At 39.7% G+C, this 26,713-nt stretch overlaps 1 protein-coding gene across 1 annotated transcript in view; it reads left to right on the top strand.

The window, feature by feature from the left end:
• Window positions 1-5,087: 5,087 nt before the first annotated feature.
• The window catches only part of Naf1 (nuclear assembly factor 1 ribonucleoprotein), a 32,490-nt gene continuing 10,864 nt past the window's right edge, over window positions 5,088-26,713 (top strand). The window contains exons 1-4 of the mRNA XM_041674787.1: window positions 5,088-5,517; window positions 8,280-8,442; window positions 22,164-22,257; window positions 24,201-24,283. Coding sequence (XP_041530721.1) covers window positions 5,228-5,517; window positions 8,280-8,442; window positions 22,164-22,257; window positions 24,201-24,283 — 630 coding nt within the window. The 5' untranslated portion in view covers window positions 5,088-5,227. The remainder of the gene's footprint in view (window positions 5,518-8,279; window positions 8,443-22,163; window positions 22,258-24,200; window positions 24,284-26,713) is intronic.

Raw genomic sequence — 26,713 nt, 5'->3', positions numbered from 1 at the left:
TACTTTTGAGATTAAATGCTTGATGCAAATGAAGTCTTACTAGAACTCCAAAGTACACAGGGAGTCTGGAACCTCAACCTTTTTTATCTCCTCCTTGACGGGTTCCTAAAACACTTCACTGCGTTCATGGATCCTTGTCGCATCTGTGGGAAACACAGGCTGTCCTGCACTGACGTGAATGAGCCGGCACAAAACAGCTGACGCCAGCCTTCTAAGGGCCCTAAGGGCAATCCATGAGGGAATAGGTTTGGGGCAGAATGACATTTTTTTGTGATTCTGGGAGCACATGAGCTTTTTGATTTACTTAGTCAGAGCCTTTCCAGTGTCTAGGTTACACTCCAAAAGGATTTGTTGATTGGCTGACTGAATGACTAAATAGCAGGCAGAGAAAACCAGTGGCTCAGAGCAAATCACTCAGCATATTTGCAAGGCTGGGACTTTGCACATGGTGACTGACTAGAAGGCAGTGGGCTCACTGTCAGAACAGGGACCAAAGGAGAAGCTCGAGCCAGAGATGCTGAGCACTTTGGATGTGGGATATTGAGGAGCTTGTAGCTAACCAAGTACGTGTGTTAGCCAACAGTAAGATTTTCAGAGCCCTGTTCTCCTCACCGCATGGGCATGGTCTTCTTTATTGGACGGTGATTCTCGCTAGCCTAGACCTTACTGCTCAGAGCTAGGCTGCCTGGCAAGCGAGCACAAGGTCTGCCTATATCCTCCTCAGAGAAGTCATGAATATGCATGACACCAGACTTTATTATTCTTCTTTCTTTCTTTCTTTCTTTCTTTCTTTCTTCTTTCTTTCTTTCTCATCTAGTTTGTTTATTTTTTATTTTTAGGTGGGTTTCAGGGATGGCACTTGGACCTTCACACTTGCATGAGCAAGCCCTTTATTGATTAAGCTACTTCCCTAGCCCTGGTTTTTGGTTTTGAAGTAGGCGCTTACCAAGGCTACAATAACCAGCCTTAAACTCACTAGGATGCTCCTGCCCTCTTAGACTCCTCCCTGGGATGCTTCTGCTTTACTGTCCCAGCGAGTGCTGGGATTACAGGTAGGAGCCACCACATGCAATTAAAAGACAGATTTAAGGTAGAAGGTCTGGGGCAAGGCCCAAGGTTCTAGCAGTGTCCTGGGACAAGTGCCAACCTCCTTCTACATTTTGAACAGCAACATACACAGTGCAGGGAAATGGCCTTTAAAACTAGTTAGGGTTGTTTTGCCTGTGTTTGTTTTCTTTATAATGCAATTTTTCAGTCTAAACAGTGTAGAAAGAATGGCATATCTGATAAATTGTTTTCCTAAATTTTATTTTCACATATTAAAAAAATGTGTCATTTTGAAACAGGATTTGGTCTTTGACCTGTAATTCAACCTAAGAAAAATTCTCTTCTCTAAATTTTACTGTCAGGTACTCAGACTCTAAAAAGTTAGAGTTAGCCTTTGGGCTAATCACTTCAGGCTAAGTTTAGCAGCTATTAGAAGTAATGCAGTAGTCAGGAAGTTGCCGGAAGTACTGGAGGTAAATTCAGGACATTTTGAAACATTCAAGCACCTAGAAAAAGTACTAATTATGAAAGAGTGACCTATTTCAAAGACAGGCACAGGTACAGATAGCTACTCTTTTACTAAAACCCAGACTGTCCCTATCAGAAACTAGAGAGTTTTTTTTTTCAATCAGCAATAGTGGCTTTCTTAGATACTGCTTTATTAATTTAATGTGAATGGCTGACTGTGGTCTGCTCTCTGGTGTTATCTGTGAGCCACTGTTCTTACTGTGATTGCCTAACAACATTTTATGTTTCTCTTTCATTCTTCCATTCAAAAGTCTTTTGAGGACTGGAAAGATGGCACAGTGGGTAAACTCCCTCGTTGTCAAGCCTGTTGAGTTGAGTTCAATGCCCAGAATCCACAGTGGGAGAAGAGAATGGGTTCTTTCACATTTTCCTCTGCCCTCCGTAGGCACCTACCTGTATACATGTGCACACACAAGACAGACATTTTTAAAGTGCCAGGCATGGTAGTTCATGCCTTTAATTTCAGCACTTGGGAGGTAGAGGCAAGCAGATCTCTGTGAGTTTAAGACCAACCTGGTCTACAAAACAAGTTTCAGGATAGCCATGATTGTTACTCAGAGAAATCCTGTCTTATAAGGCCACCCCCCAAAAAAAATCTTCATAATATTTGTTATAATGTAGACAAGAAGTTCTTAGATTCATGAGACTTCATTCTTAAGCAAAAAGGAGACAATAAAGAATAATAAATATAATAAATAATATATAATCCCATATGTACAACTTGAAGATAAGTATGATTTGGTAGAAAATAATGAGCAATAATTTAGGCAATGACTGATGCTTGAGTAGTAAGGCTGAAAGACCAGTCATCTCTTCTGGATGTTCCATTTACCTGGATAAATTGAGTAACCAATTCTTGTTATTATGCAGAGAAGAGATAGCAGCAAATGAAAAATTTTGTCATACGTGGAGAATAAATCTGCTAGGCTGAAGGGCTTCCCAACCAGAAACCATGGGGCACAAGGAGCGGGGGAAGTGGAAGATGAAAATAAGAGAAGCAGCATCTAGATCACACGGAGCCTGAAACCCAAGCTATTCAGATATTTTTTTTAAATGTTAGTGCAAATATCTAGGACTTCAGCAGGAAATTGTTTGATTCTTTTCAATTCTCTTTTGTTAAATTATCCCAGATTAACATAGCCATGGATCTCTTTAAAGGTCTATCTCACCACCAAATTCGTGGAAAAGCAGTCTGCAATACTGGGTGGGTATTGGGAAGTCCTGGGGTTCCCTAGCTATCCCGGGGGCCAACTCTTCACTTAGCTTCCATTTCTGTCAAAGATGATCTTAGGCACTGATAGGAACTCACCCATTTTCCTCTGGTCTGACAAGATGGACCGTGTAAGGCTGGGCGCACGGCTCAGCAGAAGAATAAATGAGTTAAGCAACTGTCTGAGGTCCTGCAGTCACGCTCCAGCACTGCACAGGACACTGGAAGGCCAGAAAGGCACGTATAGTCAGCTGTGTGAGCTATGGATTAGCCAAGCCCCACCTGGAGACCACGCCCAGGCTCTTTGATCCTCTCTCCCTTTTCTTACTTTTAAATTTGATGGGGTCAGTTACAAAATGGTCGCTTCACAGAGACAAGTTGAAGCTGTTCTTCTAAGGGTCAAGAAAGTTGCATCTTTGTAGAAGAGGTCTTGTTTTCTGGAAATCCCTGAGGCCAGCAATGTCAAAGTGATCTGTAACAAGGATCTTCACGGATGCCTGAGCCAGGTTTCTGGCTCCCATGAATCTTCCTGTCACAGTATTTCCCGGACTGAATACTTCTTCTCTCCTCTCAGTTTCCCCATCTCTGCATCTCTCTGCCACAGTATGTGCTTCTAGAGTCCCTTCCTCTACTACATGTAGGAGTATCTTGCTTTGCCACTTATCTTTCCAACTGAACCATGAATTCATCATCTTGTGTCCTCCATCTTCGTGCACACACAGGTTACAGAGTGTGCATTGCTCACCGATGCTAAGGAAACAAGCCTGGATCGCACAAACGAGTTCTGGAACTGTCCTAACCTCTCTAGTGAATGGCAGTCTCCTATGTTTACATTCCTCTGTTTTTCTCAGTTGGCTGTGCTGGTTTTTCCGCAGACTCAGGTTCACACACTCATTAGACTTTTCCAACCTCTCCAGTTTTTTAAACAATGCCAACTTTGCCTGTTTGTTTTTTTCCAAGACATGGTTTCTGTGTAGCTTTGGAGCCTGTCCTGGAACCTCTTGTAGACCAGGCTGGTCTCAAACTCACGGAGATCTGCCCGCCTCTACCTCCCGAGTACTGGGATTAAAGGCGTGCACCACCACCGCTAGGCTGACGATACCAACTTCTTTGTTCTTTCCTAAGTCACAGATTTTATAGCACCTTGTTACAGTATTAATATTTTGAATTGCCATTTACTCTACCTTATTAACTTAAACCATAGTTTAGACTGCCAATATCTAATTTCTGAAAAAATATGACATTTTTTTTCTGTCTAGAGGATTATTCTGAGTAAAATTTTCCTTCTAAAATTCAGCTGTATATATCTTCAATATTAATCATTATCAATGATACATCTTATTCATAAATCCATGTTTTGATGAACCTTGAAGGAATTTCTGCACACTGAATGCATGTTAGACAAGTCATTCTTCTCCATACAACCATATTTAATGTTCCATAGACTAAATGAGATAGTATTTTGTCTGCATTTTACAGATAAGAAAACTGAGATTTAGTTACAACAGGTTGTATATTTTAAGAAGAAAATGGTAGGAACACAGCCCACCAATCATGACTTCCCATTGTTGTGCTCTTGAATCTTCAATGCCGTACCTCAATTATCTCCTAGAGTTTCCCTCTGTTTTTAAATTTTCTACTGAATTGTAGGGACTCCTGGGTTACATCTTCCTTTAATTTAACTGAGAGTCTACTATGGAACTCCCCAAGAAATTGCCGGTAAATAATATATAAAATTTTATATAGTCTTTCATAATATGCATGCCTAGTAAATTGTTACAATATTATTATTGACGCATCAGATTGAAGACCCTCGTGCTTCTAGTGCCTATCTGTCTAGAGGACACTAGGTTTGAACCCTACATCCTACTCTTTCTTTGAAGCGGCATCCAGTATGATAAAGACATTACCATAACATAAACAGAAAAATACCTTCACTGCTGCTGTGCCCTTTTAGAGGAAAATAGTAATTTTTCTTTCTTTTATGGTGAGAATGTAAAGTGGTTTTCATGTTCATTTAACTTTCAAGAACTCACTAAGAGTGTCTTTTCAAGACTCTCTGGCGAAGATTGTTATGTACAGAAACTAGTGCTATAATCCTTGGTTCATACCTATGCCTGGAAATCCAAGCTTTAGCGCGAGCTCATGAGCAGCAGAGATGGAAACCAGCGGACTTAGGACCGCGCGGAAGCCAAGCTGTCTAAGTACTTACAACCCTCCAGCTCCCGGAACCCGCCTCTCGCCGCGTGACGTCACCCGACTTCCGGAAGTCCGGCGCTTGCGCCGGGGGCGTGTCCATCCCCTCCGCGTGCTGTTACCTGAGAGACGCGCGAGTTTTGGTGCCGCGGCTGCCGTCGTCGCCGCCGCCGCCGCCGCAGCACTCGCAGCCGCAGCCCCCGCCGAGGAGGCGAGCGCGTCCGCCGAGGAGGCCCGCGCGGCGCCATGGAGGTGGTGGAGGCTGCCGCGCAGCTGCAGACGCTCAAGTTCGGCAGCTCCGGCCAGGGGCCCGCGGCACCGGCGGCACCTGAGGAGCCCCGGGAAGCCGAGCAGGCGGAGCAGGCCCCGCCGGCAGGGGAGCAACCGCCAGCCCCGAGCGCCGACGCCGACGGAAACCCGCCGCAGCTCGACCGGTCGCCCCTAAGCGAGGCCTGCGTCACCGGCCCGGACGCCGCGGAGCCGCCGCCAGCCCTGCAGGCCTCGGATTCATCGGATTCGGACTCGGATTCGGACAGGTCGAGTGCACGCGCGCCCCGGGGCTGCCGGGACGGGGTGTGGGGGGCCAGGGGCCTAGGTCGTGGTCGGCGCGCGCGCTCTGCGGGGCGGCGCTGCTGATGCTGGGTGCGCACGTGCGCTCCGGGATCCGGTACCCCGGCTGGCAGCATCGCCTTCCCACGTCCCTCCCCTACTTGACAGTACGCAAAGGCACAAGTAGAAGGAGTAACCTGTTCTCCGTAGAAAACCCGGTGTTTGTAGATTGTTCTCATAACATCCAAGCTTAGCATGTACTTCAGAGTTACGACATGAATTTTGTTTCAGTTTGGAATTGCCACTTTGTTTTTTTCATCGAGTCCACTTTTTTCAAATCTTAAGAGTTGGCAGACAGGAAAAGGATTGCTGTATGTTTCAAAGTTGACTTATCTTCCAGAAAAGGTCTCATGGAGGCCAGACTGGTCTCACACTGTGGCCTGCGAGGATGATGGTGAACTTCTGCCTCTCCTTGGTCCCAAGTGCAGGATTGTACACGTGCCCACCACCTTGCTCCTCTCATAGCTGCTTGATAATGTTACAATTTGCGCACAAAGTTTCTTGGTATTTGGGGCTCTATGCTTTCCAGAGAAATTTACTCTCTGTGCTCTTCTTAATGGAAGAAGAGCCAAAATATAGGATGTTTTCCAAATACCTTGACCACAGGGCGAGGGGGTTCTGAGAGGTGGACAAGATAGGCACATGATGGGGAGATGTGGCATTTTTAGAAAAACCACTGACTGAGACCAGGGAGAGTGGTTTCTGTTATGCCCAAATCCGTGGGGTCCCCACAAAAGCCAACAAGGAGACCGAGCCCCATATGTAAAAGCAAAGAGCTTTTATTTTAATTAGGTCCAAAGTATTGGAATAACAGGAGAGCCCCGAGCTCAATTAAAATAGGGTTTTTATAGTAATAGAGGTGGGGGTTAGGGGTCTCTGAGGTGTAGGACCCCTGATTGTCTGACATTTGCTTAGGGGTGTCCTGTTGAGGTGTGCTGGCAGGTGTCTGTCTACAGCTCTTCGAATGTCAGGCATTTTCTTTGAATGGTCTGCTCTTGGTTGGGGGTTGGGCAGTCTTGGCCTGCGGTTCCACCTGCAGCCAGGCCTTGTCTCAGGGTAAACTATTGAGACCCCAGACTCCATTTCAGTTCATCCATGGCCAGTCCCAGGTGATAATGGTTGGAAGTAAAGAACTTCCTTTGGGTGACCTGCCCAGATTTAGATTATCGTGGCTGGCCCCCACATTCCACAGTTTCCAGTTGAGGGAGAGGTGCTAAAAGTTGAGGAGGGAGCTGAACTGGGTATGAAGAGCTTGGGACAGTCGAAGATCTAAGATGGTGGTCATCTTGTAATGAGAGCCTGAGCTGCTGAGAGACTGATAACAAGAGGCTGATCAGGAGCCAGACTGGAAGAGAAGCATAGCAGAGCTTAGTGCTGGGAAATGGTTTCTGATCTTTTGTGGCAGAGGGTTCAAATGTTTGAAGAAATGAAAAAAAAAAAATTGAAAAAAAAATACAAGTCTTTTCCTGTGTGCTAGGTAGATAATTGTTTGTTTGTTTACTGTTTTGTTTTTGTTTTTTGAGTCAGGGTTTCTCTGTGTATTCTTGGCTGTCCTGGAATACTCTTTGTAGACCAGGCTGACCTCAAACTCAGAGATTCGCCTGCCTCTGCTGGGATTAAGTTCCAGCGTAAATAATATTTTTTACTAGATCATTGATTTCAAGTTTTTGGTAATTGTGTGACATTTTCCGAGGAGACATGAGCAGACGTGTCTTTTTTTTTTTAATATTTATTTATTTATTTATACAATATTCTGTCTGTGTGTATGTCTGCAGGCCAGAAGAGGGCACCAGACCTCATTACAGATGGTTGTGAGCCACCATGTGGTTGCTGGGAATTGAACTCAGGACCTTTGGAAGAGAAGGCAATGCTCTTAACCACTGAGCCATCTCTCCAGCCCCCAAGCAGACATGTCTTGATCTCAGGTAGTACACCAGTAACAAGCCCACAAGAAACAGTTCCTCCCAAGTCTAGTGTAGTGAGACATTGCATTTATAGGAGCAAAGGCAGCTGTCTCATGGAAAAGCCCATGCCACCTCGGTGACAAAAGCTGTGTCTCTGGAGCTTCTTGCTGTGTGGCAGCAGCTCTAGAAATCTCTACCCAGCAGTTCACTGCTCTTACAACCTTAGGGAGGGGGAGGTTTTACTAGTTTCTTGAATCTTCTAGAACCAAAGAAGTTTTTATAGTTAATGGTCACCATGGCAACTTTGAAGAATCCCAAAGTGATGATTGAAAATAAACTCAGTTGAATTAAGTGGTCTCAGACAGGTGCTTTACGTAGAGTTACCATTAGTCACTGATTGTCACGTGCATAATTGAAGTCATAGAGATTTATAACATGTAACACTCTTAGCCCAGAGAGGGTCCATATGTCTGTAATAGTATATATCCAATGTCAAAAATGGCCTCTCCCCACAACTGTTCTTCATCCCACTGGATTTTAAAATGGACAGAATGAACCCAGTGTAGAGGCACACCCTTAATGCCAGGGAGACAAGGCAGGAGGATCTCTGGTTCCAAGACAGCCAGAGCTACAAAGAGAAACCCTGTCTCAAACAACAACAACAAAGTCATTTTGAAATGTTAGCTTTTGAATTAGATAAGCAAGAGGAAGTAAATTGTTTCCTACTTGAAACAAGATTTTAATTATGATGGTACCTGACCCGGTTTTCAACTCTGCCTCTACAGTGAAACAGATTCGGATAGTTCAAGCTCCTCTTCTTCATCCTCATCTTCATCTTCTTCCTGTGTATCACTTCCTCCAGTGCTGTCGGATGGAGAGGAAGATGTACAGGTTGAAAAGGAAGACAAGAATTTTCCTCTTAAAACAAAAGATGAGTTGCTGCTTAATGTAAGTGCTTGGGATTGTTACTTATTGATTACTTATATTTGTTATTTCTATTATTTATTCTGATTGCTCCATAAACTTAGTGCCTCTTCTCAGGTTTTTGTACGGACTTCTGCCGTGCTTTCACAAAGAGTCATACGAAAAATTTCCAAGGTTGCTGCTAACCCACTTGATACTTAACTCATAATCTTATAGAGGCATTGCCTTCACTTTAGTGACTTCTATGTTTTCTTTTCTTTTTTGGGGGGGGGTGGGAGTTTTTGTGGTATGTTTGGTTGTTTTGTTTTGGTTGGTTGGTTTTTGTTTTTTTTAAGTCAGGGTTTCTCTGTAGTTTTGGAGCCTGTCCTGGAACTAGCACTTCTAGACCAGGCTGGCCTCAAACTCACAGAGATCCGCCTATCTCTGGCTCCCAAGTGCTGAGATTAAAGGCGTGCGCCACTGCCCAAGCTGGACAAAGATCAGTCAGTTTTAGGCCCCTTGCTTAGCATGCGTGGAAAAACCTGGGACCTGTGTTCATTCTCAATACTACAGAAATATGAGAAAAATGACCTTTGTCATTTGGTGACCTTCTTTCATTTGTTTATTGCTGTTCTATGCACAGATCAGAAACTTTCTTCCATAGTCATTGAAACCTTTTTAATTGATTGCTTTTAGAGCGGTAGAGTGAAAAATTCACTGGCTTTAATGGATTTTAAGCTTTTTAGGATACCTAATCACTTGAAACCTTGTATCATTTTTAAAAAATCCTGTAAGATAGGGGGACCAGTTGCATTCAAACCACCACACTGGTCATCTCTCAAGCTCTCATTATAAAACCAACAAATTTTAGAAATTTACCCATTTCCGTATTTTATTTGCCATATTGAGTCTGGATTTCTTAACATTGGGAGTCCTTTGAAATTTATCACCAAATCTTACTGTATTATGGTGGGGTTTTTTTTTTTTTTTTTTCCTAAATAGAATACCCAGGCATTCGTGAGAAATCTGATAGTCTTTGACTAGACAGGTCAGGAGTCATATTTGAGGACTGGGTTCATAACTGATTTTGCTTCTCCCTGGTATTCAGTGAAGTAATTGACTCTGGTGGTAGGTTCATAGTCAGCAGTAGTGATGATTACAAAATGAATGTGTGAATAGATGTCTTTTCTTCATTTGTTCTTTTAAGTAATTACAACACATCTGTAACATGCCAGGTACTTCAAACAAAACCAATCAGTGTGCTGTTGAAGTGTGTGTGTTTGGCTCAAAAGAAAATTGAATTTTTTGGAAAGTACATTGTTGTCGTTTAAAACTCAGAACAATAACTAAAATCTTTGTTATGCTTTTTCTAAGGGATGTTTTGGGAAAGACAGAAGAAGCAATTATAGGTTCTTTTATGTTTATTGGTGTTTTGTCTGCAAGTATGTCTGTGTGAGGGTGTCAAAAGCCTCAGAACTCGAATTATTGACAGATGTGAGCTACCACGTGGGTGCTGGGAGTCTTAGTTCTTTGGAAGAACAGCAACTTGCCGTCTCTCCATCCTCTATTCATTTGGGGTTTTGAGACAGGGTTTCTGTGCATAGCCCTAGCTGTTCTGGAACTTATTATGTAGACCAGACTGGTCTCAAATTCACATTGATCCACCTGCCTCTGCCTCCCTGGTGCTGGAATTAAAGGTGGACCCCATTACACACAGCAGTTTTTAATTTTAAAGTTAATGGATTCATGGTTAGATATTAACTTGTTTTTATATTAACAGTATTAGGGAAACAACACTACCATTTTGTTCCTAGAGATAGTAGAGACATTGTAATTTCTCTGGTTTTTCCAAAAGCCCTTACTCTGGAATGATCTATTATGATTCTCTCAAAGGATTCATTAAGTTCAGGACATAAGAGCAGCTTGGAAAAGGGGAGAGGGAGAAGGGGGGGGGTTAGCTTGATTCTGAATTTCAAGGATAGTATGACCTCCGTGTCCATCCTGCTCTGCCTTTGTGTTGCTTTTTAGGGGTGGCCAACGATATGCATTTTTATATGAAGAACTTAGCCTGTAACCTGTATCTTGTTACACAGCCTTGAACAAACAGTGGAGCCAATGGGATGCATATTGAATTTGTTTGGGTCAGAGCCTCATGGTATTCCTGTTCATGTGGGCAAGTCTGTAGGAGGTGAGAATGTGTGGGAAGTGAAAGCTTGAAAAAACACCTGGACTAGTGGTGATGAGAGTGGGCGTGGCCTTGAGCCAGTTGGCAAGAGGGGTGCAAATGTCTATTTTGAGGAGGGTGGGGATGGGGTTATTGTGCCATGTGGGTTGGTTTTTCTGACAAAAAAAGGGATGCTGACCATTTAGAGTATCAGTATTAACTGATAGAGGCAGGTTCTTGGAAGTGAGTGTGGTGCCTGGCTTAAAGTCAAACTCAGTATAGTGAGAAGAAAAGATTCAGGTATCGGGACAACAAAAAGATTTAATGTAAACTTTAGGTGGAAAGTCATGGGTGCTAAGGCAGCTGTTAGGTCATTATTTTGCATGCCTCTTGAATACTTCAGTTTCAGTGAATGTCATGTGATTTTTTTTTTGTCCTTCCATACTGATTTCCCAGGTTCACCTCTGGATTGAACTTTTTCTTTCTAGCTTTATGAACTTCTCTATCCCTGTCTCTAAATACAGCATTTTCTTGCAGATCCCCTTGAACTAGCTAGTGTTTTATTTCTTTTTTTGGGACAGTACTATTAGGGTTTTGTTTTCTTCTACTTTGTTTATTAAATAACAGTTCATTCTTCTGGGAAGTGTCCCCTCTTTATTACCACTAATTCCATGTGCTATGGGCTGTTTTGTTAAAACCTTGAATGAGTCACTTGTACTGTTAGGCAGTGTTAATTGCATGTCTTAATGTGAAGCTGCTGGATATATGCAGTTTATTTATTAATTTAATACCTAATGAGATTCTGAAGAAAATCACTTGTTTTTGCTAAGTGCTCTAAACTGTTAATGGTAGCTTTCAGTTTGTGTAGGACTTAGGGATATCTGGATGATGGACATGCCTTCTTTCTTGCAATGTTATGTCCTATCTGCTTTTGATGTATTTCATCTTTTAGGAATGTTCTCTTTAGATGTGCAGAGAGCTTCCTCTTTACTTTCTGTTAGTCTGCTTTTAAGCAAGAATATTGCCTCTGACTCAATCTTCTTAAGTCTTCCTATTTGAAAACTTGAACGCTGTGCTCTGGCTATAGTTTGGGCATTTACTGTGGAAATCTGAAATGTGAAACTTCAGTATCGAAATGAACTTTTGTTTCATCCACAAAATTATTTAAAATATTGTATAAGATTACATTCAGTTAGTGTGTGTAAGGTATGCATTAAACAAATGAATTTCACATTTAGGCTTTAGTTCCATCCCCAGGATATCTCATTATGTGTATGCAAATTGTCAAATCAGAAAGCCAGGGTGTTTCTGTGCCAGGAGTTTCTTGTGAGGGACACTGAGCATTTACTTTGTGGCTTATTAGTTACAGGTATCTGGGAATTACAGTGAAGTAGTTTGGAGATTATTCTTCCAAAAGTAAACTTTATGGGCAGTTTTAGTTTGCTGTGTTTTGTTTTGTTTTTTGATTATAGCCAAATCTTATCACTCAAAGAAAATTAAAGGTAAAGGAAGCCATGCGTAGTAGTACATGCTTGAATCCCAAAAGTCAGCATGAATTGTATAGATACTCTGTCTCAAAAACAGAAACTGGAGGGGCAACAGGGGGTCAAAGGAACACGGAAAGCGAGATTAATAATGAGCCATAAAGGAACTGAAAAAGGAGTCCAGTTGGGTCTCTTGATGATGTATCAGTTACAGACTCTGATGTGTGATTTAATGAATTGCATTTCTTCAGCGTAAACCTTTGAGTGCTGAGCAGTTTCTATAGAGCCTGCACGATGTAGAGCACCGTGTGCACTGCAGCCTTGGAGTTATGTTAAGCCCATCGTGTTGTGCGTCGCTGAATTGGAAAATTAGATGCCTTTTGAAAAATTTCTCAGAAACTTATGCTCAGAGTTCTTCGTTAAAATAAAGCAAATGTCATTGAAAATTTGAATTTTTAAAAACATTAGGGATGGCGATGTTCCAATCTATGAACTAGAAATGTGCTTTATAAATTATTGTTTATTTTCTTGTCCAAAAACCTGAAAGACTTCAACATTTTAAAATTGTGATTTTGGTGCTCGTGGGTATAAAAAGTGAACAGTGCTCAATAGGGATAACCGTGTATATTTATGATTGTGATACAGTATGACCAAGAAAATGTTAATTGCTGCTCATGAGAAATTTAACTTTCTCATCAAGACTGCCTTTGTTTAAAAAAAGAAAAAAAGAAAGAGTGGGTTGAGGACACTTCCTCACCTAATATGCTAAGGCAGACACAAAACATGTCACATGAAGGAAGGAAATACCCAGGCTACTTCAGGTGGTTAGAAGCTTCACTGGAATATTTCATACCTGCTTGATGTCCCAGTTCCTGTGAAACTGGTATACTGTAGTGTGCACTAATCATTACTAATTGAATATGTTGTTTCTCAAGGACTGACTTATTTGTCATTTTTGTCCTAAATATAGGGGAAGGTTCTTTTTAAGTTTAAGCTTTTTATGACTGGGTAGATTAGGATTTACTACATTCTAACCTGGATACTAATGAAACTTGACAAAATGCCTGGTGTTTAAGTAGTGTTTTATACACTTAGAGGAAGATGTAGTTTTTATTAGTATTTGATAAGAGGCTTTTGTCTTTCACTATACAAATGGTTGCATAAAGCCCACATGCAGCATAATGCACTCTGCTAAAGCACCTGCCTTCATACCCAGTGTTCTGTGTTCCATCTAGCACCATGCACAGTTAGTTATTCAAGGTAGTGAATGAATGATTTGTTAGGCTTCAAATGAAGATTTTATGCACTGGAGTAGGCATACATTTCCAGTGTATCTCCTGTATGAATATAACTACACAGACCCATTCCATAGTCTTGTTTTCCTGGTAGACTTGAATAAGGAAGTTTGTCTAACTGAAGTGTGGGGATAGTGACAGAATGTCAGGGGAGCGCTGTGTGTTGTAGGACTGTGTTGGATGGGAGTGAGGAGGTGAAGATCACTTGAACTTGCCCAAGGAAGAATGGTTCTGTCACAGACCAGTTGCACGCTCAGAGTCAGTAGGAACTCAGAAGATGACAGTTTGTTCATTTGTCGTACTCAAGGCTAATGTTTGTTCTAAACTGAACCTTTTTTTGCCTTTAAGTGTTTCAGAAGCATGCAGTTATTTGACAGTGCCTTTTCTCTTAGTTTTACATAAACTTTAGATAAACTATATAATCCTGAGGTAGCAGTGTTTAAGATTTTCTATACTGAAGTATAATTTTAATTCAGTTTTGTATTTGAGTCTTTTGCAGTTTTTAATGAATCTGAGCTTGTAGGTTTTGCTTGCTTGCTTGCTTGCTTGATTTTTGTTTGTTTCTGAGACAGGGTCTGACTACACAGCCCTGGCTAGCCTCAGGCTGGCCTTGAATTCTCAGAGATCTGCTGCCCCTCCCTGAGATTAAAGGTGTGTCCCTGCGGTTTTTGTTGACAGTCATTTTAGAGAAAAATAAGACAAAAACATAATCATTGGAAAAGGAAAACTAAAAGACATTTCCAAGAATCATTGACTTTCTTAGTTGTAACTATTTAATATGCTGACCTGAGACTGTTTTGTATCATATAAAAATAATGAATGAAGGCACAAATGGTACAATACAGAAATGGCTGAATTCTACAGCAATCTCTGGAGCTTCTCCTAGAGAAGTTGAAAGATAATAAATGAAATATTAAATTGGTCATAGTGGACACGAGCTGTAAGGACCTAATCCATTCTTTTTCCAATATGTTTCACCAGATATAGGAAAAATAAAATTTCAGTCATGGCTCTCAGGACTCCAGAGATTGGATCCTACTTTACAACTATATCTGAAAAGTGAAGGCTCACCTAAGAGCACCAGGTAATTGTTGGCCGTGTGCATGCATTTTTTTGGGTAATGAGAGGAAAGTGGTTACATAATTTATCCCACTTTCCCGGCTTTTCTCACTTCTGCTCAAACTAATACCAGAAGGGATTGGCTTCTATTTGGAATGTTTGCTTCTTTTTCCCAGAACCCTCTCTGCTTTTACTCCATTTTTGTGAGTAAAACACAAGTAATGGTCTAGATAATTTTGCCTTTTTTTTTTTCTATTTTCTTTTCTAGTAGTAAACCTTAAAAAAAGCTAGAGAAGTCAGGGCATGTTTTTGGGACTAGCTCCTTACAGTTTTGTTCTTGAAGTTTCGTTTTTAATAGGGCACATTTTGAATGTCGTGTGTTGCTCATTCATTGTCTTGTTGTGTAACTCGGATGTTCTAACATCTGTTGTTTCAGAAGTGTTGTTAGGGTCTAATTTGATTTGCTATGGGACAGCCTCATTGTTTAGCTTTGGCTAGCCTGGAACTTTTAGTTTTAGACCATGCTGAGCTAGAACTTACAAGAGAACCGCCTGCCTCTGCCTCTGCCTCTTAAGGTATTAATGGCAGGTGTCATCACAATGTCCCTGAGTCTTATAATTTTCTTATGACTTCCTGATAAGCTACTCATCAGGAAGTCATAGCAATTTTGTTTTAGTCTAGTATGTAGTCTCCAAATTTATTATGCTGCTGCTTTGATGATGACCCCTCAGCATGTTGTAAGATTTGTGCTAAACTTTCGCTCACGCTCAGTTTCTGCATTGCTCATGGAAAAACACTGGAAGGAGACTTTGCTGAGAATCTGTTAAGTGATAAGATTAATAGCAAAGTGCCTAGCCATGTTGACATCTGCTCTAGGTTAGCTAATACTACTTAACTTTTGAATAATAGTAGATTATTTTGTTGTGATAAAGGATCTACGTTGCATGTCAGCTTTCTTAAATTGAGTTTGTATCACCTTTGCCTCAGAAAGCCCTTTGATTAGCTGGGGAGTGTGTAGGAAATGAATGACTTGAACTTATTTAGTATGTTGAATTTTAGTCATTCCTTCACCAGAAGTGCCTGGTGTATTGTATGTTCAGGTAGCCTTTTGACTGACAATGTCAGTCTTTACTTATTCTTTATTATCAAATAAAGAAATAAGGACTGTGTCTAAGGAAAATATTTTTGCTATTTAATTTTGAGGCAATGGACATTTTATAACATGTTTTAGGTAAGTGACAACATAACTTTTTAATTGCAGATAATGTTCATTTAAAACAAGTTTTTTAAAGTATAGTTTAACCACAAATCTTGATTTCACAAGTGGAATATTTAGGTTAGTATTATGACATTTCATTAATGTTAGGTACATGCTATTGTGATGTAATTTTAGATTTTTACCTGTGTTAGTGGCTGGAAGTAAACCCATGTTAATGCCTGTATATGTGCCTTGCAGTTGTGGACTCTTTCTGTGTGAGAAAGTAAAGTGAGGTTGTGCAGAAGACTGCATCGATGGACTTGTCCGTGTCATCTTAACACTAAAGCCGTCGTACATCTTAAATGTCGTCATTCTGACTTGAGATTGGCTCATAATTAAATTTAAGTTTAATCAGTTACATTTAAACTTAACCACATATGGTTAGTTTCTTTCTATTTGGGTATGCAGAATGAAAGAGATTGTTTATAGTTGTTCACAGTGGCTATAGGGCACTATCAGCTCATTTAATTTTCCTAATCTGCACTTAAGTACCCTTTCTTTTTACTGTCCTGGGTTTTGTTCATTATTTGAAAATCTTTCTACCCTCTTTCCCTTTTATTATTTCTGTATTATCTATTGCAGAGATCCTTTCCAAATACTTAAATTGTGTCTGTAATCAAAATAGCCATACCCATCAGTGTGTATTCCAGTTTGGTTTTCCTCTATTGCTGACATTTGTGTATTTTTATTTCTTGGCACTATATATCTTTTTCTCACCTACAAAAAAAAATAAAATGATTCGCCTCTGTTTCCTTTAATGAGGATAATATGCCTCAGAGGAGATTTACGTATTATCTGCCCAGGACAGCTGCTATGTTACCAGGGAAGCCAGATGTTAATTTAATTGTAGTAATGCTTGCTACTGCAAGCTAGAGGTATCTATGCATCATTTTTGGCAGTCAGGTTTTCTAAGCAGCTTTATTTTATTTTGAGGTGGTTTGGTTCAGGTGTTTTTCCGTTCTTGAGGGTTGTATATTAAATTAGATATTCATTTTCTGACTTTTGCTATGACTAAAATGAACCTTGACTTCTGAGATCTTTTATTAGCTTGGAGTGGTAATATGGATCAGTTCATTTAATTAATTTCTAGTGACTGTGCTAGGCATCATTCTGTGTGCTCCAGCTGCGTCCTACTTACTGGGTTTGTGTTCTCATTAGGAGCGTGATAAATGGAATATTAGTATGTTTTGAAGGGGGAAAAGGATAGAATAACTTGGTAAAGAATAGCTAGCCTTGGAAATGGTGTTCTTTAGGTACAGTAGTTAGGGAATAGATGGTGGCCCTTGGAATACATACATTAAGACAGAATCTTAATAGTGCTCTATTGGATATGGCAATCCAAAGAACTTCCCGTTAAATTCTCTGGTGACCTATCCCAAAATATCCTTTCAAAGTTCTGCTTCCTTAAACCACTAAGAATTTTCATGGAAAGAATATCTGTTGGATGAAATCTAGCTGATAGAACTTGAAATATCCTTTTTCTCTTTTCTGTCTCCTAGTCTGTTTATTTGTAGGAAATAAACATCCATCTTTCCTTGATTTTTGTCTGAAAAGTGTCTGCCATTCTGAAAGTGACTTCAAACAGCTTAATTTAGCTAACTTTCAAAGGCATACTTTGTAATAAGTTCACATTGGAATCTTGTGGTGCTAGTTCCATTACTTACCTCTTGCACTTTGTGTGCAATATTTAGTTCATTGTGTATGCTCTGTGTTCTGTTGAGTATTGAGAATAGAGACTTTATATACAGAACTATATAGGTAGGTGTTCTGCTGTCTATAAAGGGTTCACTGGCTCTGTTACTTACTCCACCACTGGGGAGGGAGGGTTTGACTACAGGTCTGGAACTTACAGACCGGTCAGTGTAGCTTTATATTCATCATTTTATATTTCATAAAACAAGGTGAAAATGATAAAAGACAATTTCAGTCCCTGGCTTCTATACACACCTGCACGCGCACACACACACACACACATGCATATAAACGAATTAATGCATGAATAAAAGTAATTTAATGCTGAGGAAATATACATTTCCATGTTATAGGCCCCTCAGAACTACTCAACTGAAGTTGGAAGTGTGGTGACAGTCACAGATATCAATATTTTTTCTCTGTGTTTCTACAGGAAATCAGATGCCTTGAACATGTTTAGCTGGAAATTCTCATTGTTATAATTGTCAGGGGCCAGCCTCGACAGATTACCTTTCTTCCAGAGTGGAGGCATGAATTACAGTAAGGAATACCAAGTTGCGAACTAAAATAATAAAATGCAGAAACACATAAGACAGTATCGGGAGGGAATTTCAGTGAGTACTGAAAATTCATTCCTGTTTAATTTCTAACAACTTAATATATCCCTGATTTCAAAAGTTAGGAGTAGAACAAAAGGTCTACATTTACGTACAAATTGAAAGTCATGGGGTGCATTCAGCATTCAAGTCCTTAACTGCTGCCCTAGACTAAACACCTTGTAGGCAAATACTTCATTGGTGGAATTTCCATAAAGGGTACAAGAACCTAGTTGGATCCTTAGACTTTTGTTTTAGGTAGGAACCAAATAACTACTTCCCTGTTTTAGGAGCAAGAGGTCTGTCAACTAGCCACACCTCTTTACAGTAGCCTTGAGAGAGCAGAACTCTGATTTACAACTAGGAGGGACCTTTGTTTGAGTTAGAAGCATAATAATCTCAAACTAAAAACAAGTTCCAAAACTCTCTGACCTTTGGCCTCTTTGGACCTCTGCCCTTCTGACAGCAAGAATAGTGCTTGCCTTAGAAAAGTCTGGTACTACATAACTTATTTGCCACACATTTGAAACAAAGAAAATATCCTTAGAAAGTCCACAGTTTTCATATAAGTCAGTAAAAGAGAAATCCTCCAAAAGAAAACTAGAGCCGGGCAGTGGTGGCACACGCCTTTAATCCCAGCAGGAGGCAGAGGCAGGCTGATCTCTGAGTTCAAGGCCAGCCTAGTCTACAAGAACTAGTGCCAGGACAGGCTCCAAAGCTACAGAGAAACCCTGTCTCGAAAAACTAAAAAAAAAAAAAAAAAAAAAGAAAACTAGAAATTACTTACATGTGCAATTTTTAAGCACATGCAGATTGCCAAGAAATATGGAAAGGATATTCAGTCATGTTCAAAACAAAAAGTTTTAAAACAAGATACTATTTTATATCAGCTGGCAGCGATTTTAAATTTGCTTCTCAGTAATGGCACAATGTAGGAAGTGTGAAACGATAGTGTTTTTTAGAAGAAATTTAGCAAGTATATGTCAAAATATGAAATACTTTTTAATATAGGAAGTCTACGTACAACAAAAGTCATACAAAGACGTGTAAAAACATGTGACAAAGGTTTTTAGAGAGCATGTTACTGTGGTGATTATGGCACACCTCTACAAGACAGTGCAGTTGGGTAGATACTTATATTTTGGTATAGGAAGATACTCAGGCTGTAAAGGAAATAGCTGGTATGCAACAAGGGCATTTCAGGAGAGTGCTGAGTATCATGTTAAATGAAGCCTGTGTTTGCATAGTCAATGTATTGAAGGAAGCATGGGCTTGTAACAGTAACTGGTGTGCTTTGTTGGCAATCAGGGGGTTGTTTTCTACTATGTGTTCTGTGCTACCAGAGAGTAATTGTTTTGTTTTGTTTTTTTAGCATGAACCTATATTTTACAACTAGAACTTTGAAAGACTTTTTGGTGTCTGTTATACATACTGATAATTTGAAAGCAGGATTTTACCAGAAAACCTTCTTCTGTCTTTATTGTGTTAAGATGGCAAATGGGGGCTGGAGAGATTGCTTGGCCCTAAAGAGTTTGAATTCCCAGCACCCACCTGGTGACTCACTACTATCTGGGTCTCAAGTTCCAGGGACTTCATACTCACTTCTGGCCTCCTTGGGTGCCAAGTATACATGTTTACAGATATACATGTAGGGAAAACCTATAACTACTAAAAAAATAGTAAATTTCAAAAATGACAGGTGGTTGTCTTCTCCCAAAAATACTCAGAAGAAATCAGATAATTGAAACAAAATTATTTTCTTTAATCCTAAGCGTGTTTTAACCATTCTGTGGCAAATTACTGCATTGAGTTGGCTGAAACCCTTTACATCTCTTTGTAAGTAAAAAAAAAAAATTAATAGTGTATCCCAGAAGGAAAGTGTATTTTAGATATATGGTTAAATGATTCTTTTTTATATATAATTTGTTTATTCTTTTCTTATATATTACATCCCCACTGCAGTTCTCCCCTACCTCCACTTTTGCCTCTCTTCTCTCCTAGATCCACTCCTCCTCCATTGCCCTTCAGAAAAGAGCAGCCCTCTAGGGATACCAGTCGATAATGTTGCATATCACATATGCACCGCAGCACAAGTTACAAAAAGACCAAGCATATACTCTCATAGTAAGGCTGGGTGAGCCAACCCAGTAGGAAAAGAGTCCCTAGAGCAGACAAGAGTCTGGGACAACCCCGCACCAAGCTACACAAATACAGTGTGTATGTAAAGGACCTAGAGCAGACCCATGCAGACTCCCTGATTATCACTTTAGTCTCTGTGAGCCCCATGGGCCCTGCTTGTTGATTCTGTGGGCTGTGTTCTTAGGGTGTCCTTGACCCCTCTGATTACTACAGTTCTTTCTCCCTTCTTCCATAGTATTTCCTAAGCTCCGCCTAATGCTTGGCTGTGGATCTCTGTCTCTGCTCCCATCAGTTGCTAGATTGAAGCCTCTCTGATGATTGGGCTACTCCATAGTTTATAAGAGTAGCAGAGTATCATTAGGAATCATTTCATTGACCCCTTCCTTCCTTCCTTCCTTCCTTCCTTCCATCTTTCCTTTTTTGCTAGTTAGGTTTGGTTCTATCCTAGATCTCTAGGTTATTCAGACTGTAGTTTCTAGCCCTAAGGCAGTGTCGTGTGGTCTCCCTTTCATGGTTCTCAAGCTGAACCAATCATTGGTTGGCTACTCCCTCAAGTTCTATGTTAACCCTAGTGCACTTTGCCAGGCAGGACAAGTTATAGGTTGAAGGTTTTGTGGCTGGCTTGATATCCCAGTCTTACCACTGGAAGCTTTGTCTTAGTTAGAGAAGATGTCTGGGTTAGGCTCCATATCCCCTATTACTAAGTCTTCACTGGGCTTACTTTTGTAGATGCCAGAAAGTTTGCATTGCATAGGTTTCCATATAGCCTCAAAATTTCCCTCCTCTAATTCCAAAGTCTCATTCTATTCCCCTCACTTCACCTGTGAAATGTATTCTATTTCTCCTTCCTAGGGGAAGATCCATGTGTCCCCTCTTGAGTCCTCCTTGTTACTTAGCCTCTCTGGGTCTGTGGATTATAGCATGGTTATCCTTTAATTAACAGCTAATATCACTTATAAATGAGTACATATTATATTTGTCTTTTTGGGTCTGGGTTACCTCACTCGGGGTGATTTTTGTTTTAGTAGTTCCATCCATTTGCTGCAAATTTCCTAATGTAAATTTTAAATTTTTTAACAGCTGCGTTGGCACAACTCCATTGTGTAAATGTACATTTTCTTTATCCATTTTTTGGTTGAGGGACATCTATGTTTTCTGTTTCTGGGTACCATAAATAAAACTGCTATGAATGATTCTTTTAAAAACTTAAGTTCCCTCAGGGAAAAATGATCACCCATAATTCACTTTTTTGCATTATACTTGGTATTATTTAGGTTTTTCTCATCTTTCTCAGCATTTCTTCAAGCATTATCCTGCCACTAACGTCATTGACAGGGCCTTTGTGCTTTGAAGTCGCCTTCGGGAGGGATATCATTTGGTTAAGGGTCAAGAGCAAAGAGCTCTGTTTATTTAATATGAAAGCTGGGGTCAATTTTATTCTTAGGTTTTGCTTCATCTATTTCAGTATTTAGTTTCTATAACAACTGAGGTATACTTTACAGTTGGGTCAAAAAAGAAATCTGTAGGTGTTAAGAAACTTATCTTTTCAACTGGGAAAAGAAGGTATGATGAGGTAACACCTTTTCAGCTTTTACAGGCCACGTCTGTTTCTAAGAATACTGTATTTGATTGATGTCATTGTCAGGCCTCACTCTTCACCTCCTGCCGGGAAAGGTTGATGATTGTTAATTCCACTATAATTAATTAATGAGACAAATTAACAAAATAGCTTGAAGAGAGATCCCTCCTGCTGCGGAAGAATTGTAGTTCTTAGTAGAACTCTTCAATGGAATGTCTCTGGATAATAAAACTTTTCTTTAAAGAGGTCATCTCTTGTCGACTGTGATTGATGGTACTTAAGTCTATATTCTTCATCTCACTGAACTTACAGTTAGAGTTACTGAGCCACATAAGTGGCAGAAATGCAGTCAGAAGTCCAGTCATCTATACAAAGGAGTGCTTTAAACTCTTAATGTTACGTCTTTTACAATCTGTGTCACACTGGAAATGGAAAATATTTCTCTCTTTTTTAAAGTTACTGAAGCAGTAAGATGATGAATGCTTTTCCCCGCATTACAGGAACTGCCTTCTGTTGAAGAAGTGACTGTTATTTTGCCCGACGATATTGAACTAAAGCCTCTTGGGAATGTTTCAAGCATTATTGAACAATTAGGTGTGTAAGTAAATTTTATTAACAAAATTTATGTCCAAGCATACAGTGACAATAGCTTAAGGAATTGATGTTGTAAATTTTCTTTGAAACATACGGTTTATCCTGGTCATTAAACTGGAAAGAATAATGCTCAGTTTTGAGGTAAATATATTTTTTCTTCTTCTTGCTGACATTTTTTGAGAGTTTGCTCTGATTTGGTTTACTTTATTGGCTGTAACAAGTTGACAAAAATTTAGAGATGTAAAACAGCATAAATTTCCTATTTAACAGCTTTGTGGACACGTAGTCTGATACAGGTCTGGTCTTAGTAGCTAAAACCAGATGTCCAAGAATGCTGAGCCCCATTCTTAGGCTCCTTGGAGGAGTCCTTTTTTTTGCTGTTCTTTTTGGTTTCTAGACTCCGCTCCCATGTTTCCTATTTCATGTCTCTCTTCCTCATTCTTTTTTGTTTTTTTTTTTTTTTTTTTTTTGAGACATGGTTTCTCTGTGTAGCTCTGTCCTGGAATTCTCTGTAGATCAGGCTAGCCTCAAATCAGAAATCCACTTGCTTCTGTCTGGAATGCTGGGATTAAAGGCAAGTGTCAATACCACCCAGCATCTTCATTCTTAAAGCCAGGGATTTATTTTCTGTGTGACCTTTCACCACCATTACATCTTTTTTGCCTATCTTTTGGAAAGGTTCCCTCCACAGTCAGCCAAGACAGTACAGTCAGTATTAACTCCTGAGGATGAGGAAGCCCCTCATTCACACCACGCCTCTTGTCTTGGACTGTGGGAAAGCAATGGAGCTGTTCTTTGTAAATGCGTGTTATGTGTGAAGAATATAGAGATTTGCCTTCAAGAATATGAACTCCATCCTCTCCCATTAACCCTGGATTGGCTGAGGACAGAAGTTAGCAGATTTTCATAGAAAGATTAACAACCAAAGGATAAAGTGCTTGACCCTACGAGGACCTGGGCCAAGCAAGAAATTTTCCCTTCTACAACCCACTAAATATGGCTCAGTTTTTCTGTCCCACAACCATAGAATGTAGAGTCTTTGATAATTGGATCTCAGCATCTAGTTACAGTAAAGTTATGGTAATCAACCAAGAACAACTACTGAGTCTTACAATAAGATAAATCTGAGACTACAGTTAGGAGCTAAGGAAGCCATAGGGATTTTGAATTTGGGAAAGAAAACTAAATTATAAGCCCTCTTAATTTATGAAACCTAGGTAACACAGAATTCAAGTCTTACTCCTGATCAGTTGTATAAGGAACTGAAATGAAACTTTACCTTTTGACCTGTTTCTAAACAATAGCTATACCAATATTTGTAAAAGTTAGTATTTACCATAATTTTGTAAAATTTTGATTTAAATTTGGATTAAAGTAAAAAATCTTTATTTTTATAAAAGTAATTCTAAAACTTCTGTTGCTACATTTACTGCTTTTACATTTACTCCATGGTATATTTTTACATTTTATTTACTGTGTGTATATGTGGGGTCTCCTGAATTTGACATCATGGATTTATATTTAGAATGTAGAACTAATTTCAGTACTAAATTGAAATATAAAAAATTGAGTTACTTTTCATAATATGAGCTTCCAGTGAACATGACTATCTGTATAGTATGATATTCTGTGTTACTGTGGTGTATGTGTGTTGCACATTACTGTGTAGACCAATTTAAAATCTGTAACATTTACAAGAATTGGGGGTTATGCTAAGCCCTCAGGATACTATGTGTTTGGATTTAGGGAAGAAAGGTCTATACTAGAAATTACAGTGGGCCTGTTGTCACCGTTTTCATTTACTCAGAGGAAGATGCGTTCATGCATCACTCAGCTTTTTGTTTGTCAGTAAACCTGCAGAGGTTCTCCGTAGTGGAAGTTTGTGGCTAGATGCTGATAGATCTTCTTTGTAAATCATAACCTGTTCTTTGTTTGTTTTCTAGTAATAATTGAGTCTCTGACTAACATGCCTCCAGTTAATGAGGATACTATCATTTTCAGAAGTGATCGACAAGCGGCAGGAAAGGTTTGTTAAATCTCATCTTACAAATTTATTGTTTTCTGGTGTCTCCTGTCTGTCTTAAGAGTTTGTTAATTTAAGTAGACAAATCATCAAATTGCAATTCATTCTCATTCGTGTATTTTGTAAATTGGCTTACTATCCCTCAGATTTCTCTGCTACACGGATCAGTGAATTCACATGTGAAGTTTTTTTTCCTCAGTGTCTGTCAGAGACATCAAGGGCAGAAGATCTAAACACTGAATATGACATTGCTGTTGTCCTCACAGGTACTCAGAGCTGAGTTAGGATTCCCACAGGATAGTCATAGCTGTCATTCTTGTTTTCTAAGTTAGTGGCTTTGAAACTTCGGATTTTGGTTTCTTCAGTCAAAGTGCAGAGTGGAATCTTTTAAATGGAAAATATTTTAGCAATAAATTCAATGTTGCTCTATGCTCAAAGTAGGTTATCAATATAGATAACCAGGTCCACTGGAGCCATTTTTCTCTCTTACTGGTAAGCATGCATGAAGGCGTAAGTCACAAACAATGCCACACCAATTCGGAATTATGATTAATAGGGTGGTATTTATTTAAAGGGGAAAAAACTTACAGATCACTGTCAGCCCTCTGCGCAACCAGGAAGTGAAGAGAGAGAGGAGAGGGAAGTGGCAGCTTTTTTAAAGGGAGAGAGACCACGCCCCAATGGGCTGGTATCTCAGTGGTGATAGGCTGGAGGAGTGGGAGGACCTCCCGTAACACATGCATGTCCGTACTTAATCTGAAAACATACACTTTGCTCTGTAAGTAAGGTGATTCTGAACCTCTTAAATTCAAGGTTGTAAGTACTAAACAGGTATTAATTTAAAAATTAAATGTGTTGGGTATTTGTATATTTCCTTGAAAACATGAGTAACCTGTGGCACTCTGCAACATGCTTTTGGAATTTAGTTCTTCCAAGATGATTTTTTTTTTGTTTTGTTTGTTTGTTTTGTTTTGTTTGTTTTGCTTCAGGAGATCAAAGTAAGTTACACTGAGTCAGTAAGAAGGAATTATTATTGGGCAAGCTCCTATACCTTTCTTGGTTCTCTGCTGTCCCCACTGTTTTAATTTTAAAACAGCTTAGAAAGGATCGAGTTTTACCTTTCATCACACACATTATGTTTAATTAACCCACAACTAATTACAAAGCAGTTGGCAGGATTTATTCGCATTGAAAACTATTTTTATTTGTGGGAAACACGATGAAGGGAGGAAGATTTCTGAGTATAGAATGATGCTGTTCTTTTCCTCCCTTGAAAACTTAGGCTAGACATTTATGGTGCCAGTGCACATCTCAGTCCACTTGAGGGAAAGCCTTCGACTGGAAAGAGGGAAGGAGTGGGAGAGGCCACATGACTGTCTGTGGGTAGTTTTCCATGCCTGCTGTGCTATTGCAGAAGAAAATAGTTTTGCCCCAGCAAGAACAGAATGCGTGCTGGCATCCTCAATGAAGTGGTAACAGAATGGAGAAGGAAGAAGCAGGGAAATTTCATTTCTTGGTTTTTCTTTTAATTAGAAATAAAATTATGAAAAGTGATTGTTTCTCCAATTCTGATTATTGTTTTTATGACATCTTTTTTCTCAAGGTCTTGGGCAATTTTATTTTTAGAATACATGCTTTGCTAATTCAGTCTTTTAAAATAACGTTTTTATATCCCAAGTAATGTGAATTTTTAGACTTATAAGTGAGACTAATAAACATTGATATACATTAGATAAAAGTTATACATGGAGGCAAAAATTACATCTGGGTTTAAATTTTACTTAGATTACTTTGTAAATTTGAAAGGGGGAAGGTAAGTTCAACAGTCTGAGCAGGATTGGATGAGACCCTACCTCAAACAAAGAAGAAGGTAGAATATAATTACAACTCTAGCACCCTTTCTCTATAATAGGGTTGGAGCAAAGGAAGGTAAAGATATTTGTGAAGCAAACCAGTGCCCAGAATAGGAAATACAAACTGTTTTAGGTCTGTTTCCTGATAGATTTCTATTTAGAGAAAATAGAAGTAGAACTCAGACCCCAGGTAGAAGGGGTGGTGTAGCTCATCCTCCACTAGAATCTGTGTGGTCCTGCTGGGCCGGAGGTCTCACCCACTGTTGGGCCTTGCATTCTAGATATGTTCCCTCCCTTAGTCTATGTGTAAAGATGCTTTGTGGTGGCTCAAAGTCAACATCCGCTCCCAGTCTGTAAACAGGAATTTTTGTGCTTTTCTCACAGAGTAAAATTCCCATTGTTTTAATTTCACATTAGGTGATCTGCAGTTACACACTTTCAGAAGTCAGAATGTCAGGGCAGGGTACAGGACTCCTAGGAGATAGTATGAGAAGGAATATTACCCAGAGCCCTGTGTGTAGAGCTGCTTCCCAGTTTCACCCCCAGATGTTCAGCTTCAGATCTGCACTCTTGAGGATCA

This window comes from Microtus oregoni, unplaced genomic scaffold, assembly GCF_018167655.1.
Source record: "Microtus oregoni isolate MIOR12 unplaced genomic scaffold, Mior012 000025F_ref0000491, whole genome shotgun sequence".
NCBI classification, from domain to species: domain Eukaryota; kingdom Metazoa; phylum Chordata; class Mammalia; order Rodentia; family Cricetidae; genus Microtus; species Microtus oregoni.
The sequence above is the reverse complement of the archived record's forward strand: the minus strand, read 5'-3'. Positions and strand labels throughout refer to the sequence as shown.